This window comes from Tachypleus tridentatus, chromosome 13, assembly GCF_004210375.1.
Source record: "Tachypleus tridentatus isolate NWPU-2018 chromosome 13, ASM421037v1, whole genome shotgun sequence".
NCBI lineage: Eukaryota > Metazoa > Arthropoda > Merostomata > Xiphosura > Limulidae > Tachypleus > Tachypleus tridentatus.
This window is the reverse complement of record NC_134837.1, coordinates 252,485,113-252,503,505: the sequence shown is the minus strand read 5'-3', so window position 1 is coordinate 252,503,505 and position 18,393 is coordinate 252,485,113. Positions and strand designations below refer to the sequence as shown.

Sequence of the window (18,393 nt, the reverse complement as noted above, 5' to 3'; positions counted from 1 at the left end):
ACATCACTCTGTTGAGGTTCGTAAGGTGTGTCAGCCCATGCTGATCTCTGGAGCTTTCCTGTTCTTACAATTTAGAAATACAGAAATATTAATTAACATTTTCATAAAACGGTAATAACCAAGATATTTCTGATGAACATACCTCCTGGAATTACTTTCTTGTTTTAATATTCTATTTAGAAAAACAGATATAAAACATACAGGTTTCTGTTTTGTTATTTCAAAATCGAAATATCTAATCACGAAGCCTTTACTTTTACAGTAAGAAGTACCATGTAGACCCATTGGTAATGTGAAGGCAATATTTGGTCTTTTCTAAAGATGTAAGTGTAGTTGTCTCGCTTTGGGGAGAATTTTCAACTTTCAGCTTCTTGTACTTTTTAATACACGGTTCAGTGTCATGATCGAAAACATAGTGAAAGTGCTTGAGTAAAAATAAAAAAATAATGGCCAACATTGTAGAAGTTATTGAAAACAAAACTCGACATTTTTAACCGATTTAATTGTACAAGAAAATTTAATGAAAGCAACAATGTGATCAAACAAACATTATCTGTTGGAACAAGTCTCAAGATGTTCGACTCAAAGGGCCGGCTAAGGAATAAACAGCCTCTAAATAATTCATAAGAACACTTTATTAAGATACAAGTAGTAGCGGTGTGAAACGTTGGAAACGGTTGGTTATATATCTATACGATGTTATATTAAATTACATTAAATGTCAGACAAGAACGATATATCTAATTATTTCTTGCACAGAAATGTTTTGTAGAAGTATATGAATTTTCTTTCCCTGATTGAAAAAGTCTTTTAGACAACTTCAAAGAAAGTAAAAGCCCTACGAATTAAAGTACTTAGGTTATTTTACACCAATAATTGTAACAGTTATGATCATCCATCTGTTATTGAATTGTCTTAATAAGTTGGTTTGATTTGCGAAATTTTTTAAGACTTCGAATGTTTAGCATATCATATTTTTAAGTAAGTGTCGCCTGATTATTTTGTTTTGAATTCTGTTTACTTCATAGATTTGATACATATATTTGATCACAGTCTGCAATGCCTATGAAATATGAAATGAACTGTACTTATTATAAATTAAAAATATATTCTGGAGTTACTATTTAAAGCACAATTCAAGTGATAAACATTCCCTGGAGAATAGGGAAAAAAAGAGATTTGTTTTATGAAACAAAACATAGATAAAAGGGAATTTTGTGAAAAATAACGCAGAAAAAATGGTTTGTTTTGTGAAAGATAGGATAGAGAGAAAAGGGGAATATTTTGTGAAATAGAGCATAGAAAATATTTTTGTGAAATATTTATATTTTATTATGTTTGATTCATGATAGTTTCTTTTTTCTAAATGTAATGAAATATATAAATAATTACATGTGAGACTGGTATGCCATTCTAAGATACATTTTTAATTGAAGTGAGTTTCTCATCATCAAGAAATATGTATTTACTTTTTCAATTATTTGAGACATTGTAAGGTGCATGAATTTAGGAACTCAAGGGGTTAAAGTATCAGTGTTGTTATATATTTATGATTATTTATTATCAGGCAGCACCAATGAAAAACGTTTTATTCCTTAACTACGTCAGTAAGAGAGTGAGAAATTACAAATGTAGTTGAGGATTAAAACTTCATATATTTACTATTTATTATTCTTATTTGAACACATGTTTCCTGATTCTGATAATGCTGAAAATCAATAAAGCTTCTCACAATCCCAATTAAACTTGATAAGTACATGATGATATTACGAGTAATAAAGCTAATCACAATACAACTGTAACTGGTAAAACGTTTCACATAATATTACTAGAACAATACTATTGTAAAAAACACAGCCACCGTAACCGTGTACGTTTAGAAACTACTATTAGCTTGAAACACTCCATTTCAGAGCTACATTCGTACATTGATTTAGAGATGACATAAACAGTTGTATACAATGCAGAAATAAATTCTTCACTTTCTACGTGTGCAACAAATACTCATACCTAAATTAACGAATATCTGGTGAAATTTATAGAACACCATTAGAACCAGGCTTCTGAAACTCTTAGAACAAGGAATGGTTTATTTAAGATTATACGTTATGTTTAACAGTTGTGTGTTGACGAAGTGTATTCGCACTTAATCGTATTCTTAGAATTACATTATTGGGACAACTAAGTAACGTTAATATTTGCATTGTGTAGGGAAAAAAAGACTTTTATCTAATCTAAAAACATTTTACCGTAGGATACAACCATACCTATAAGTTTTTTATTTGTTTGAAGCTCAGCATAAAGCTACACGATGGGCTATACGTGCACTTCTCACCACGGGTATCGAGAACCGGTTTCTGGAGTTGTAATTCCGCAGACATAGCGCTGTGCCACTGTAGAACACCAAGAAGGAGTAGCAAGGTGGTATGACGAAGGTAACGATCCAGAATGATGAATCCAACTGGCTATGTTCGATGAAAATCGCCACGAAGAAGACGGTAAAATGTCTTCTTAAACTGCTGATTCATTAAAGCGTAACAAAAAGGGTTAATGGGACTGTTAGCGTAGCACAAGAAATACGTAAAATAGAAAAAGTGATAGTTAACACAGCCGGCAGGATCGGAGCAGAATCCCTCTACCAGTGCACATATGTGATATGGCGTCCAACACAAAACAAATGCTCCTAAAATAAAGGAGATAGTCCTCAGTGCTTTCCTAGCACGATTTTCGGATTTGGATTTTTGCCTCTTTTCTTTCGTGTGCTTTTTGTACTTTTTCCCTTTCCTTCCGAGGACTGTCGCGAATTGTGTTTTCGAACGAGTCGTCGTAAAGTCTTTTGTAGAAGCAACCGTAGTGTTTGGTTGGTCACAATCATGGTTCACGATTGGCTGCATCTCCTCCGGTTTCACTACGCGCGTTACCATCTTGGATTCAGATATATTCTCTACCTGCATGCTTACCATGCTGTTCTTCTGTTTACATTGTTCGGGTTGAAGTGAAGGAAAGTCATAAAAAATCACAGGGTCAGTATTTACTGATTTGTCCTTGGTTCGTGGCTCAGGTGTATCTTCTGTTGGTTGTGGATTATCTGTGAGGACTGTTTCACTGGCTGGAGAGGGCATGGCCACAGAACTTTCTTGATCAATATACTTCATGTCAGAGGTTTCTAGATATTCTAATGGTTGTTCCTCTCTTACCGAAGTCAAGTTGAGTGTTTTGGGAGGATGCGGTTTTTCGTTGGAAATAACATTTCTTTCGTCGGAAGGAATAGTATTTATTATTTTATTGTTATCAGCTGTTGTCGTGATCTTCAAGTCTACAGATGGTGCATCCGAAGGGAACATAATCTTTTCAGTATCCATAACGCTCTCATTTCTGATTGTATCTTTACCTGAATCCAAAGGAAGATTCCTTTGTAGAGCCGAAGGCGGAGGAACTAATTTGAGGATCTGTTCGTCGGTAATTGGAGATCTGACGATATTAGTGTTTTTTATTTTTTCTCGTTTATTATTAAGAGGGGTAGCCTTAGGTGCACTTTTATCTTTAGGAGTTTTTGCTGGCTTTAAGGACTTCTCCGGCTTTTGATAATTTTCCTCATCAGAATCAAACATTGGGCTACTGGACCGGTCCGGATCAGATGCGTCTTTCTTCTCCGAGAAGACGAGAGCTTCAGCATTTCCAGTTTTATTTAACAAGGTTTTCTGGTTGGATGGACAATTCCCACTCCCTACAGCCTGGGAGTTCTGGGGATTAATTTGGTTTACAGATGTTGTAGTATCTAAATTTCCTGGTTGGGCTGTTTTGGGTTTGTCTTGACAGAGTAAAGTACTCTGTGTTTTAGATAAACCAATCGTTTTACGTTTTCCTGACGATTTCCCCATGGCCACTAGACTCTGCATTTTCTTTTGTTTCGCAGCTGACTTCTTCTGCATGTCACTGGCTGTTTTGTATATTCCTCCATAAAGAACAAAGAGCACTACTAACGTGGCGTAAAAATAACCAAAAATCAGTGAAGTGTTGAAGACTGGGTCTTTAAGAAACTGTACAGCGCACTCTCCAGGGTTTAGATCTCTATAACCAATAAAATGTTCCCATCCCATAATGCTAATGAAGAATACGAGGAAAGGAATAATCCACGTTACTGCTACCATGAATATTACCTTGGTCCTAGTTCGCCAGTTTCGGTATTTGGCGGCGATGTTAACAGAGCAGTACCTGTCGATGGTTATAAGAAGTACGGTGTAAATAGAAACGAGACAAACGGTGTGGTCAGTGGCTAACCACAGGTCACAAGGAATGGGTCCGAGATCCCACCGACCAACTAATACATAAACAGCGTAGAATGGCATCGATACCATTCCAATAAGAAGATCTGATACAGCTAAGGAGACTATAAAATAGTTACTTGGCTGTCGAATGGCTCGTTCTACTGCAAAAGCCATTAATACGAGTATGTTTCCAGCAACAGTAAGTATAATACACAGACCAATGGAGACAGCTATGAATATTGTTAGCCACAGAGAATATGGTGCGACAGGAGTATTAACAGCTACCGATGTACTGTTTGTGGCGTTATCACAATGAACTGTATAGTTTTCACCATTTCTCTTATTTAAACACACGAGCGACAAACCATCCAGAAGATTTGATCCAGTTTCTTCTACCAACAGTTTGACCTCTGACCCTATGGACACTGTTGTAGTCAACCAGTTGGACATAGACGAGAAGTTGGCTAATAAAGATACACTGCTGTTCCGCATGGACGTGTGGCTGTTACGATTTGAAAAGAATGCAGTAGGGGGCGATACTAGATTAACCTGGGACAGAGTCCGTGCCAGGAAACTTTCATTGGTCATAATTAGCTTTGGCAACGAACGTTAATCTTTATAACCGCTTGTAGAAATCACTTGTAATTCACATCGTTTTATTTTAGACTGCACGGAAGTTCCTGTTGGAAACATGAAAGACAAATAAGGACAGTATAAATATTTACGTAAGTTAAAAGACACATTAATTTGTTTGAGTCCAAAAATATTCTAGTATTTTAAACTAAAATGTTAAAAACAATCTCAGTATCGAAAATAAATGACGTCATCCCTTTTATCAGGTGAATTCAAATTCCATGCAATAAAAAAATTACTTTTGTCAAATTGCCAAAAGAAAAAAAACTTTCAAACAGCAATACTTACATATCAGATTATAGGTCTTTATATTCACTGTTGAGCAATGGAGGGCGGGACAGCTGCGTTATGAGAGTGATAGTTAATCCCATATTTGGTTCAAAGCTGGATAAAGCAGATGCTGTTAACAGGTTTATTTTGCTTTAGTCAGTAACTCAGAATTAGATATTGTTATACCTGAGCCATAAAAATGCCAAATTCTATAATAGTTCTTACCCTTACGCTAGGTAAATGCATTTTCTTCTTCCTTCCTTGAAAGACTAAAATCCACTCTTCAGATAACTTTTAATCAAACTGTGAAGAGGGTAGCTGTACGTTATATTAAAATAATATTGAATATGCAAATCTGCCAGTCATGTGACAACCATAACCAATATAAAACTCGGTCAATTAGCATGGTTTTCAGAACCACATTTTGAATGTTTGACGTTTCTTAGGTAGAAGGCGTCATCGAAAATTACTCGCTTTTGAATAAAGGTGTTTAACAGTCAGTTCCGAAGTCAAATTTTCATATACCCGGATCATAAAAATGTGTTCAGATAGGGAGTTTAGAATTTTCAAGGCAGGATACTCCGTGTTCTTCATGATTATAAACGATAAAGGAATATACATATGTATCATTGGAACACCAGGACTATCAAGAAAGAGATCTGCAACAAGTCGTATTCAACTGTGGTAAGCAAAGTGTGACGTTTTGTTACAGATGAGAATCTACAATCTCAAAGTCAGTGGCAAAAGTCGTCCACGTCCTCGATAAACTGTACTCGGCCTAATCAAGAAAACAATCTCTGTCTAGGAAAGCGACCAACAGATACGAATGGATGTACCAAGATAAGACTTCCAATAATACCTCTCGTTCAACTGACAAATACTTAAAGCGGTTAGAGAATAAAACAGGAATTCATGACATTCCATAAGAAACAAATTGGTCAAATCGCCTTTGGATTTCTGTGTAATAGGTGTGTGTTTTTCTTATAGCAAAGCCACATAGGCTATCTGCTGAGCCCACCGAGGGAAATCGAACCCCTGATTTTAGCGTTGTAAATCCGTAGACATACTGTGTAATAGGACTGTTGCAAAGAACACTGGAAACCTTGATACTTTCATACTAGATGTACTGTGGAAAGCATTCATTAAGATAATGTGCTGGCCATGACAAACTTATGACGAAACATCTGACAATAGAACTACGCTGCATGGCTATTATCAAAATACATGGTCATCAGATGGAGCAAAACTAAACTTAGCGACTTAGACTGTAACGACGCGGTAAGGCACCAAAATCATTTCTATGTAAAGTACTTAACCTCTGTTTATTTACAACTCGATATGTTAATGTACATCTCTACCGCCTGCAAATTCATATTAGATTTCGTGTTAGTTCTAATTGGCAAAAATTAAAGCAACCGAAGAGTAAAATGGTTTAAAAGAGTTCTCATATTTTTGAAGTGAATCTTTTTACGAAATAATGGTTTAATATTAAAGTGAATAAGTAACACTAGTTTCTGGAATGAACGATTTTTAAGCTGTAAAAAAAACGTCTTTGAAATGTTGGAAGAAATAATTTCTTAAACCTTCTTACGATGTTAAAAACAACTTAGGTGAGAAGTGTATTTAAAATGGGAGGGAGTTTAGTATAAAAAACTCAACTTACCTCTTTGTTTACTCCAATTAAAACTACCAAACGTGACGCTTCAAAAGCAGATATGTTATCAAACACAGCTCCTCCATTCTGAAAGCAAATAAGAAATTCTGAAACCACGAGTACACGAAGTTTCTTCTAACATTTTCAATTCGTTTGAAAAGTGTACCCGAAGAAAATAGCAAATATTTGTCAGTAATTAAGCAAAGTAACTCTTATTTTCTAGCATTGTCACGATTGGCTCAAAGAGTAGTTTGGTGATGACGGTGACAGATCACTTGGATTGTTCTGAATAACGTGTAAAACTAAACGAGGATTATCTGCCGTCCATAATTTAGCAGTGTAAGACTAGATCTACTTTTTTTTTTCAACGAATAGTGACATTATAACGTTTACATGGCTGAAAGGGCGAGCATGTTCGGTGACGAAGATTTGAATCCCCGACGCTGAGATTGCGAGTCGGGCACTCTAATCACCTGATCATGTCAAACTAGGACTACACGATATTACTTTTTTTTTTTTTGGAATAATTGAACATATCAGAGGAATAGCTTCTTTGGTGGAATAACTAGTAAGCCAAGGACTAACTATTATATCCTTGAAATGCTAATAAAAGAACTTGCAAACATGGCTGCTGAAGATGAATGGGCTAAGGTGTAACAGGAAGTAGGAAATAGGAGGAAAACAAAAGTTAAAAACCAAATCTGGATGAATGATGACATTCAGAAAACAAGTGTCAAGAAAGTGGCAAAGTTATAGGAGAGTAAATAATGTTTTTGTAGACATGCAAGATACGAATGTCTGAGCAAAAATTGTGGGACAACATCTGGTACGAGTGACATGCGCAGTAGAATATGAAAACTGCTCTGTCTTCCAGTGGTGCCGTTACAAATAGAGGCATACAAAAACCTTTTGGAATTGGATATATTAAAGACAGTTGAGTGGAGCGTTTTTTATTGTTATTAAACATAAGGCTATATAATGGAATATCTGTTCCGTGCACACCAAGGTATCGAAACTTGGTTTTTAGTGTTTTAATTCTTTAGACATACTACGTAGCCACCAGTGGGTGTGACAGCGTATGTGAAAAACGTTTATAACTATGACAGGGAAACTGGATTCGCTACGGAATGAATAAAACTAATTAACAAAAGCTCTACAGTTTTGGAAAAAGAAGAATTAGAAATGGAAAACTTGCGCATATACAAGTTTCCAGCGAAAGGGTTAAAGGAAATTAAAATCTGCATCAATTGAATATCTGACCGCAGTTTGTGTCTCACTTTACAAGCGAGGCTAATATACTTTTAAAGATTTTTTCCGTGTTGTTACTCAAGAAACTTAAGATACAAACTGTAAAGGATTACCAGCTTGATCGCACACGTCTATAAAGTATTTTAAAACCGAAACATAAGGTTGGCACTGAGCTGTTACGTACTCAAAACGAATTTAGAAGAAGTCGAAGCATGTGAATAAGCATAATCGCACATAGGATGTTAGGTAAAAAAAAAAAACCAAAAACATAGAAGCTCAAATAAAGCTGTACGTATGGTTCATAAGCTCTGAAAAAGTACTTGATGATTGATCTTGAGAAGGTAACGGAGATCCCACAGTAGACTCTGAGTTGGCTCAAGCAGATAAGTGAATCCTAAAAGAAGCGGCAGTTTGAGCTGACAGAGAACTAAGTAGTTAGTAGGCAGTTACAAGAGACGTATATGAAAAAGATGGTGCTGTCAAAGCAGAGCGGATAGTAATGATTAATTATTGATGGGATGAAGGATATTGGAGTCTGTAATAAGAGATATGGTGATGATGCAACACTTAGGAGTGAGTACAAGAAATATATCCAAAGGTTACTTAAGAGATAAGTTGATAACAGCAAGACAATAGGCTTAAAATACATGGCAACAAAGCTAGAGATATATCCGTTTCACAATCTGGTGAAGCACTCAGAATATGCATCAGAGTAAACGGTAAGAATGTGGAGAGGTTTATTTAATTAGAAACAGTATCAGAAAAAGCGACAATTATGAAAGCAAAAGATAGGAATGTGAAAACAGCATCCTTTAATTCCAACGAATTTCACGGGAGACAAATTAAAACTTGAACTGAAGAAGAGACGACTAAAATGCCACGTGTAGTCTGTTCTACTCTACGGGAGTGGTTTCACCTGAAACAAAATGAGTTGGAAATATTCGAAACGTAGTGTCATAAACTCATGATGACGAACGTACACACAGAAAAAAAACATAAGGATGTAACGAACATACAATACAACTGCTGGATGTAAGAAACGGAAGGTGCGATAATTTAAGGGAAGGTCTGCTGAGATTCTGATGCGTAAAATCGAAGAAAGACGAGCAGGCTAAAAATGGAAAGTTTGAACTGGGAAAGCTGACACATCCAGTGAGGAATACAAAACAACGGAGAACCATATTCGTTGACCCCTTGAACTGGGAGGATGCTGTGATTGATAATGAATCTGTTTGTTTTATTGAACTTCACATAAAGCTACACGAGGGCTATCTGCGCTGGCCGCCCCTAATTTAGGAATGAAACACTAATAGGGAAGACAACTAGTCATCAACACCCACCGCCAACAATTAGATTATTTTTTTACCAACGAATAGTGTGATTGACTATAATATTATAATGCTCCCTAGGGTCAAAGGAGCGAGCATATTCAGTGTGACGGCGACCCATAGATTGCTAAGTTGCTCGCCCTGACTATTTGGCTCTGCCTTGTGTGTGGTTATTAAAAAAGAGATTAAAATTAGTTACAGCTGTGTTCCTCTCTAGAGAATGAATCATGGCTGAACACCTAGATCACAGATGGATTAATGATCAGTGATCACTGAAAACCTAGCTTACAGATGGATTAATAACTAGTGATGACTATAAACCTCGTAGAGGATGGAATTATAAGCAGTGATGGCTAAAGACATAGCGTAAAGATGGATTAATAACTACTAATGGCTATAGGCATAACGTAAAGATGGATTGATAACAAGTGATGGATGTGAACCTGATGCAATGATGGATAATTTATTTTCATTCATTTTATTACTGATTATTTTGTTGTCCATATATTAGGTATAAAAGTGAATTTGTCAGGGGTGTCTGATATAAAAATATTTATCTTATGACAAAAGGTAAAAATGGAAAAATTGTGTTTTGTTTCTTTTATAAACTGCTAACTGGCATACGTTCAAAATATTCCAGTAACTTCTATAAAAACAAAACAGATTCTTAATGCCAAGCACAGTGAACGTCATTGTTCAATTTTTATAAAGCCAAGTGACATCATAAGTTTTGTTTCACAAGAAATTCAGGTGTTTTTATCACAAAAATATATTTTTGAACTCAAGTACGACTTTTATGATTACAGCCAAAATTCTTATTTCAACTTGTTTTGTTTTTTGAATTTCACGCAAAGCTACACGAGGGCTATCTGCGTTAGTCGTCCTTAATTTAACAGTGTAAGACTAGAGGGAAGGCAGCTAGTCATCACCACCAACTGCCAACTCTTGTAGGATTGACAGTACCATTATAACGCCCCCACGGCTGAAAGGTCGAGCATGTTTGGTGCAATGAGGATTCGAACCTGCGACTCTCAGATTACGAGTTGAACGCCTTAACCCGCCTGGCCATGCCGAGCCCTATTTCAACTTATTAGTAAACGTATACTTTATGATCTGAGGAGGCAAATAAATATTAATTTTGATTTTGGTTTGATTGTTTATTTGTTTTTGAATTTTCACGCAAATCTACACGAGGGTTATCTGTGCTAGTTGTCCCTATTTTTAAAATGGTAGACCATAAGAAAGGCAGCTAGTCATCACCGTCGATTGCCGGCTCTTGGGCTACCAGATTACCAGCATATATGGTATTGACTATCACAGCAAAATATAATTCATATCGGGTTCATTGCCGTCCTTCTAAGTTAAAGTTACAACTTGCCAAATAAAACATGCAATATTATAAAGCTAACCCTGGTTGTTGTTATTTTATTACAAAATTACAAATCATAAACCTATTGTTGTTGTTTTAAACTATTTCTGTCACGACATAGGAAATAAAATTTTAATAAAATCAACTCATCATCGTGTAGGTGTTTGAACTCGACTTAAACGTGTCCTGACATCTAGCGATAGAGAGTGCACACTCATAGTCCAACATTTTTTTTTCACCGAGTTCCACTTATAATTTTTTTAACTAAAGAAAAATCAACGGTAAACTGCATAGAGATATCCAATAGTTGACTTTTACATATTTCCATTTTAAAGTAAGTAAAATATAAAGAGATTACAAACAATATTAGCTTGATTCTTGTCACCTTGAGGGATCGAACCATATGTTTTCAATGTCATACATGAGTAAGTGTTTCCTTATATCAAAGCCACATTGAGCCATCTGCTGAGTCCACCAAGGATAATCGAATCGAGGATGTTAGTGTTTTGCAAATCCGTAGACTTACTGCTGTACTAGCGGTTGACCTCCCACATGAATCTCAAAAGGAGAAACAACGGTTTGGTTTGTTTTGAATTTCGGGCAAAGCTACACAAGGGCAATTTGTGCTAGCTGTCCCTAATTTAGCAGTGTAAGACTAAAGGGAAGGCAGCTAGTCATCATCACCCACCGCCAACTCTTAGACTCCTCTTTTACCAACGAATAGTGGGATTGACCGTAACATTATAGCGTCCCCACGGCTGAAAGAGCGAACATGTTTGGTGTGACAGGAATTCGAACCCGCGACCCTCAGATTACGAGTGGAGTGCATTAACCACCTGGCCATGCCGGGCCTGAGAAACAACGGGAAAATATTAACAAACTAAAAGCTAAGAACATGTTACAAGGTATTTATTTTGAACTGAGCTAAAGGTAAATAGTTTAAAACACTAAATATCAGAATGTTTTTCACTCTCATTTTTAGCTTCAGTGTGTGTGTGTTTTCTTAGATCAAAGCCACACTGACCTATCTGCTGAGTCCATCGAGAGAAATCGAACCCCTGATTTTAGCATTGTAAATCCGTAGATTTACCGCTGTACTCAGTGATAAAATACAGCATCTGTTTAATCTGTGTTATTTGATTGATCAGATGATGAACTGTACTGGAATAATGGCAAATAAGAAAAGATAATGATTTTAATGTGATTCTGTACATGTTTTGCTGATATTTGTCCAGTTAAAGGAAAGGTAAAAGAATTGTGCTAGTTATCAATGGACAATTCAATTTTGTTATGGAAATTATACCAATTTATTTATATTTCCCCAACTTAAAATAGGTTTATATTCTACCATAAAAATGAGTAAAATGAACAAATTTAAATGTGTACACATTTGGTGCAAACACCATCTGACCTAAGAATAACCAAATGATATCATCAGTGACCAAAGAAGATAATCAAATACAATTACAACAGATTCTGACAATGAGCTCCCTAACGTCGTTTAATTATTAACAAGATCAGCCACACAAGAACATAATTAACAACAACATACCGCTCATGCGGTCGAGGATTTTTAGGTTACCACAGTTCTCCTGTGAGCAAGAATCATCTAGGTTACGTTTTAAAATGTTTACAAGTTGACACTTAGATGTTGACACCAGTTTGATGACAGACGAAACTAAATATGATATGGACTTGTCATGAAGAATGTAATATATTATGCCACCCGTAGAATATTCTTTAAAATACCGAGATGAAAATTCTTGTTAAAATCAACTTTACCGATAGAAAACTTACCATTAAATGTAAGGCAATGTCTGATACATCAAACATAAGACCTTTTCCAGAAATTATTCAAAATGAACTTTTTTTGTAGTTGTTTTTTTCTGAAGATGAAATAGAAGAGTGTAACAATACAATCCAAATGAAACAGAAGACTGTAACAATACAATCCAAATGAAATAGAAGACTGTAACAATACAATCCAAATGAAACAGAAGACTGTAACAATACAATCCAAATGAAACAGAAGAGTGTAACAATACAATACAAATGAAATAGAAGAGTGTAACAATACAATCCAAATGAAACAGAAGACTGTAACAATACAATCCAAATGAAACAGAAGACTGTAACAATACAATACAAATGAAATAGAAGAGTGTAACAATACAATCCAAATGAAACAGAAGACTGTAACAATACAATCCAAATGAAATAGAAGACTGTAACAATACAATCCAAATGAAACAGAAGACTGTAACAATACAATCCAAATGAAACAGAAGACTGTAACAATACAATACAAATGAAATAGAAGAGTGTAACAATACAATCCAAATGAAACAGAAGACTGTAACAATACAATCCAAATGAAACAGAAGACTGTAACAATACAATCCAAATGAAACAGAAGACTGTAACAATACAATACAAATGAAATAGAAGAGTGTAACAATACAATCCAAATGAAACAGAAGACTGTAACAATACAATCCAAATGAAACAGAAGACTGTAACAATACAATACAAATGAAACAGAAGACTGTAACAATACAATACAAATGAAATAGAAGACTGTAACAATACAATCCAAATGAAATAGAAGACTGTAACAATACAATCCAAATGAAACAGAAGACTGTAACAATACAATACAAATGAAATAGAAGACTGTAACAATACAATCCAAATGAAATAGAAGACTGTAACAATACAATCCAAATGAAATAGAAGACTGTAACAATACAATCCAAATGAAACAGAAGACTGTAACAATACAATACAAATGAAATAGAAGAGTGTAACAATACAATCCAAATGAAACAGAAGACTGTAACAATACAATCCAAATGAAACAGAAGACTGTAACAATACAATACAAATGAAATAGAAGAGTGTAACAATACAATCCAAATGAAATAGAAGACTGTAACAATACAATCCAAATGAAACAGAAGACTGTAACAATACAATACAAATGAAATAGAAGAGTGTAACAATACAATCCAAATGAAACAGAAGACTGTAACAATACAATCCAAATGAAATAGAAGACTGTAACAATACAATCCAAATGAAACAGAAGACTGTAACAATACAATCCAAATGAAATAGAAGACTGTAACAATACAATCCAAATGAAACAGAAGACTGTAACAATACAATCCAAATGAAACAGAAGACTGTAACAATACAAACAAATGAAATAGAAGAGTGTAACAATACAATCCAAATGAAAAGAACTGTAACAATACAATCCAAATGAAACAGAAGACTGTAACAATACAATACAAATGAAATAGAAGAGTGTAACAATACAATCCAAATGAAACAGAAGACTGTAACAATACAATCCAAATGAAATAGAAGACTGTAACAATACAATCCAAATGAAACAGAAGACTGTAACAATACAATCCAAATGAAACAGAAGACTGTAACAATACAATACAAATGAAATAGAAGACTGTAACAATACAATCCAAATGAAACAGAAGACTGTAACAATACAATCCAAATGAAACAGAAGACTGTAACAATACAATCCAAATGAAACAGAAGACTGTAACAATACAATACAAATGAAATAGAAGAGTGTAACAATACAATCCAAATGAAACAGAAGACTGTAACAATACAATCCAAATGAAACAGAAGACTGTAACAATACAATACAAATGAAACAGAAGACTGTAACAATACAATACAAATGAAATAGAAGACTGTAACAATACAATCCAAATGAAACAGAAGACTGTAACAATACAATCCAAATGAAACAGAAGACTGTAACAATACAATACAAATGAAATAGAAGACTGTAACAATACAATCCAAATGAAATAGAAGACTGTAACAATACAATCCAAATGAAACAGAAGACTGTAACAATACAATCCAAATGAAACAGAAGACTGTAACAATACAATACAAATGAAATAGAAGACTGTAACAATACAATCCAAATGAAACAGAAGACTGTAACAATACAATCCAAATGAAACAGAAGACTGTAACAATACAATACAAATGAAATAGAAGAGTGTAACAATACAATCCAAATGAAACAGAAGACTGTAACAATACAATCCAAATGAAACAGAAGACTGTAACAATACAATACAAATGAAATAGAAGACTGTAACAATACAATCCAAATGAAACAGAAGACTGTAACAATACAATCCAAATGAAATAGAAGACTGTAACAATACAATCCAAATGAAATAGAAGACTGTAACAATACAATCCAAATGAAACAGAAGACTGTAACAATACAATCCAAATGAAATAGAAGACTGTAACAATACAATCCAAAGAAGACTGTAACAATACAATCCAAATGAAACAGAAGACTGTAACAATACAATCCAAATGAAACAGAAGACTGTAACAATACAATACAAATGAAATAGAAGACTGTAACAATACAATCCAAATGAAACAGAAGACTGTAACAATACAATCAAATGAAATAGAAGACTGTAACAATACAATCCAAATGAAACAGAAGACTGTAACAATACAATACAAATGAAACAGAAGACTGTAACAATACAATACAAATGAAATAGAAGACTGTAACAATACAATCCAAATGAAACAGAAGACTGTAACAATACAATCCAAATGAAACAGAAGACTGTAACAATACAATACAAATGAAATAGAAGACTGTAACAATACAATCCAAATGAAATAGAAGACTGTAACAATACAATCCAAATGAAACAGAAGACTGTAACAATACAATCCAAATGAAACAGAAGACTGTAACAATACAATACAAATGAAATAGAAGAGTGTAACAATACAATCCAAATGAAACAGAAGACTGTAACAATACAATCCAAATGAAACAGAAGACTGTAACAATACAATACAAATGAAATAGAAGAGTGTAACAATACAATCCAAATGAAACAGAAGACTGTAACAATACAATCCAAATGAAACAGAAGACTGTAACAATACAATACAAATGAAATAGAAGAGTGTAACAATACAATCCAAATGAAACAGAAGACTGTAACAATACAATCCAAATGAAATAGAAGACTGTAACAATACAATCCAAATGAAACAGAAGACTGTAACAATACAATCCAAATGAAACAGAAGACTGTAACAATACAATACAAATGAAATAGAAGAGTGTAACAATACAATCCAAATGAAACAGAAGACTGTAACAATACAATCCAAATGAAACAGAAGACTGTAACAATACAATACAAATGAAATAGAAGACTGTAACAATACAATCCAAATGAAACAGAAGACTGTAACAATACAATCCAAATGAAACAGAAGACTGTAACAATACAATCCAAATGAAATAGAAGACTGTAACAATACAATCCAAATGAAACAGAAGACTGTAACAATACAATACAAAACAAGAAGACTGTAACAATACAATCCAAATGAAACAGAAGACTGTAACAATACAATACAAATGAAATAGAAGACTGTAACAATACAATCCAAATGAAACAGAAGACTGTAACAATACAATCCAAATGAAATAGAAGACTGTAACAATACAATCCAAATGAAACAGAAGACTGTAACAATACAATCCAAATGAAACAGAAGACTGTAACAATACAATACAAATGAAATAGAAGACTGTAACAATACAATCCAAATGAAACAGAAGACTGTAACAATACAATCCAAATGAAACAGAAGACTGTAACAATACAATACAAATGAAATAGAAGAGTGTAACAATACAATCCAAATGAAACAGAAGACTGTAACAATACAATCCAAATGAAACAGAAGACTGTAACAATACAATACAAATGAAACAGAAGACTGTAACAATACAATACAAATGAAATAGAAGACTGTAACAATACAATCCAAATGAAACAGAAGACTGTAACAATACAATCCAAATGAAACAGAAGACTGTAACAATACAATACAAATGAAATAGAAGACTGTAACAATACAATCCAAATGAAATAGAAGACTGTAACAATACAATCCAAATGAAACAGAAGACTGTAACAATACAATCCAAATGAAACAGAAGACTGTAACAATACAATACAAATGAAATAGAAGACTGTAACAATACAATCCAAATGAAACAGAAGACTGTAACAATACAATCCAAATGAAACAGAAGACTGTAACAATACAATACAAATGAAATAGAAGATGTAACAATACAATATGAAAAGAAGACTGTAACAATACAATCCAAATGAAACAGAAGACTGTAACAATACAATACAAATGAAATAGAAGAGTGTAACAATACAATCCAAATGAAACAGAAGACTGTAACAATACAATCCAAATGAAATAGAAGACTGTAACAATACAATCCAAATGAAACAGAAGACTGTAACAATACAATCCAAATGAAACAGAAGACTGTAACAATACAATACAAATGAAATAGAAGACTGTAACAATACAATCCAAATGAAACAGAAGACTGTAACAATACAATCCAAATGAAACAGAAGACTGTAACAATACAATACAAATGAAATAGAAGAGTGTAACAATACAATCCAAATGAAACAGAAGACTGTAACAATACAATCCAAATGAAATAGAAGACTGTAACAATACAATCCAAATGAAACAGAAGACTGTAACAATACAATCCAAATGAAACAGAAGACTGTAACAATACAATACAAATGAAATAGAAGAGTGTAACAATACAATCCAAATGAAACAGAAGACTGTAACAATACAATCCAAATGAAATAGAAGACTGTAACAATACAATCCAAATGAAACAGAAGACTGTAACAATACAATCCAAATGAAACAGAAGACTGTAACAATACAATACAAATGAAATAGAAGAGTGTAACAATACAATCCAAATGAAACAGAAGACTGTAACAATACAATCCAAATGAAACAGAAGACTGTAACAATACAATCCAAATGAAACAGAAGACTGTAACAATACAATCCAAATGAAACAGAAGACTGTAACAATACAATCCAAATGAAACAGAAGACTGTAACAATACAATACAAATGAAATAGAAGAGTGTAACAATACAATCCAAATGAAACAGAAGACTGTAACAATACAATCCAAATGAAACAGAAGACTGTAACAATACAATACAAATGAAATAGAAGAGTGTAACAATACAATCCAAATGAAACAGAAGACTGTAACAATACAATCCAAATGAAATAGAAGACTGTAACAATACAATCCAAATGAAACAGAAGACTGTAACAATACAATCCAAATGAAACAGAAGACTGTAACAATACAATACAAATGAAATAGAAGAGTGTAACAATACAATCCAAATGAAACAGAAGACTGTAACAATACAATCCAAATGAAACAGAAGACTGTAACAATACAATACAAATGAAATAGAAGAGTGTAACAATACAATCCAAATGAAACAGAAGACTGTAACAATACAATCCAAATGAAATAGAAGACTGTAACAATACAATCCAAATGAAACAGAAGACTGTAACAATACAATCCAAATGAAACAGAAGACTGTAACAATACAATACAAATGAAATAGAAGACTGTAACAATACAATCCAAATGAAACAGAAGACTGTAACAATACAATCCAAATGAAACAGAAGACTGTAACAATA

At 33.7% G+C, this 18,393-nt stretch overlaps 1 protein-coding gene across 2 annotated transcripts in view; it reads right to left on the bottom strand.

Moving 5' to 3' along the window:
* Positions 1-456: 456 nt before the first annotated feature.
* Positions 457-18,393, bottom strand: part of LOC143239658 (muscarinic acetylcholine receptor gar-2-like) — a 123,814-nt gene continuing 105,877 nt past the window's right edge. For both annotated transcript variants that reach the window (XM_076480987.1, XM_076480988.1), the window contains 2 exons: positions 6,835-6,912; positions 457-4,948 (listed from right to left, as the gene is read on the bottom strand). In XM_076480987.1, the coding sequence (XP_076337102.1) occupies positions 2,466-4,856 (2,391 nt within the window). In that variant the 5' untranslated portion in view covers positions 4,857-4,948; positions 6,835-6,912 and the 3' untranslated portion in view covers positions 457-2,465. The remainder of the gene's footprint in view (positions 4,949-6,834; positions 6,913-18,393) is intronic.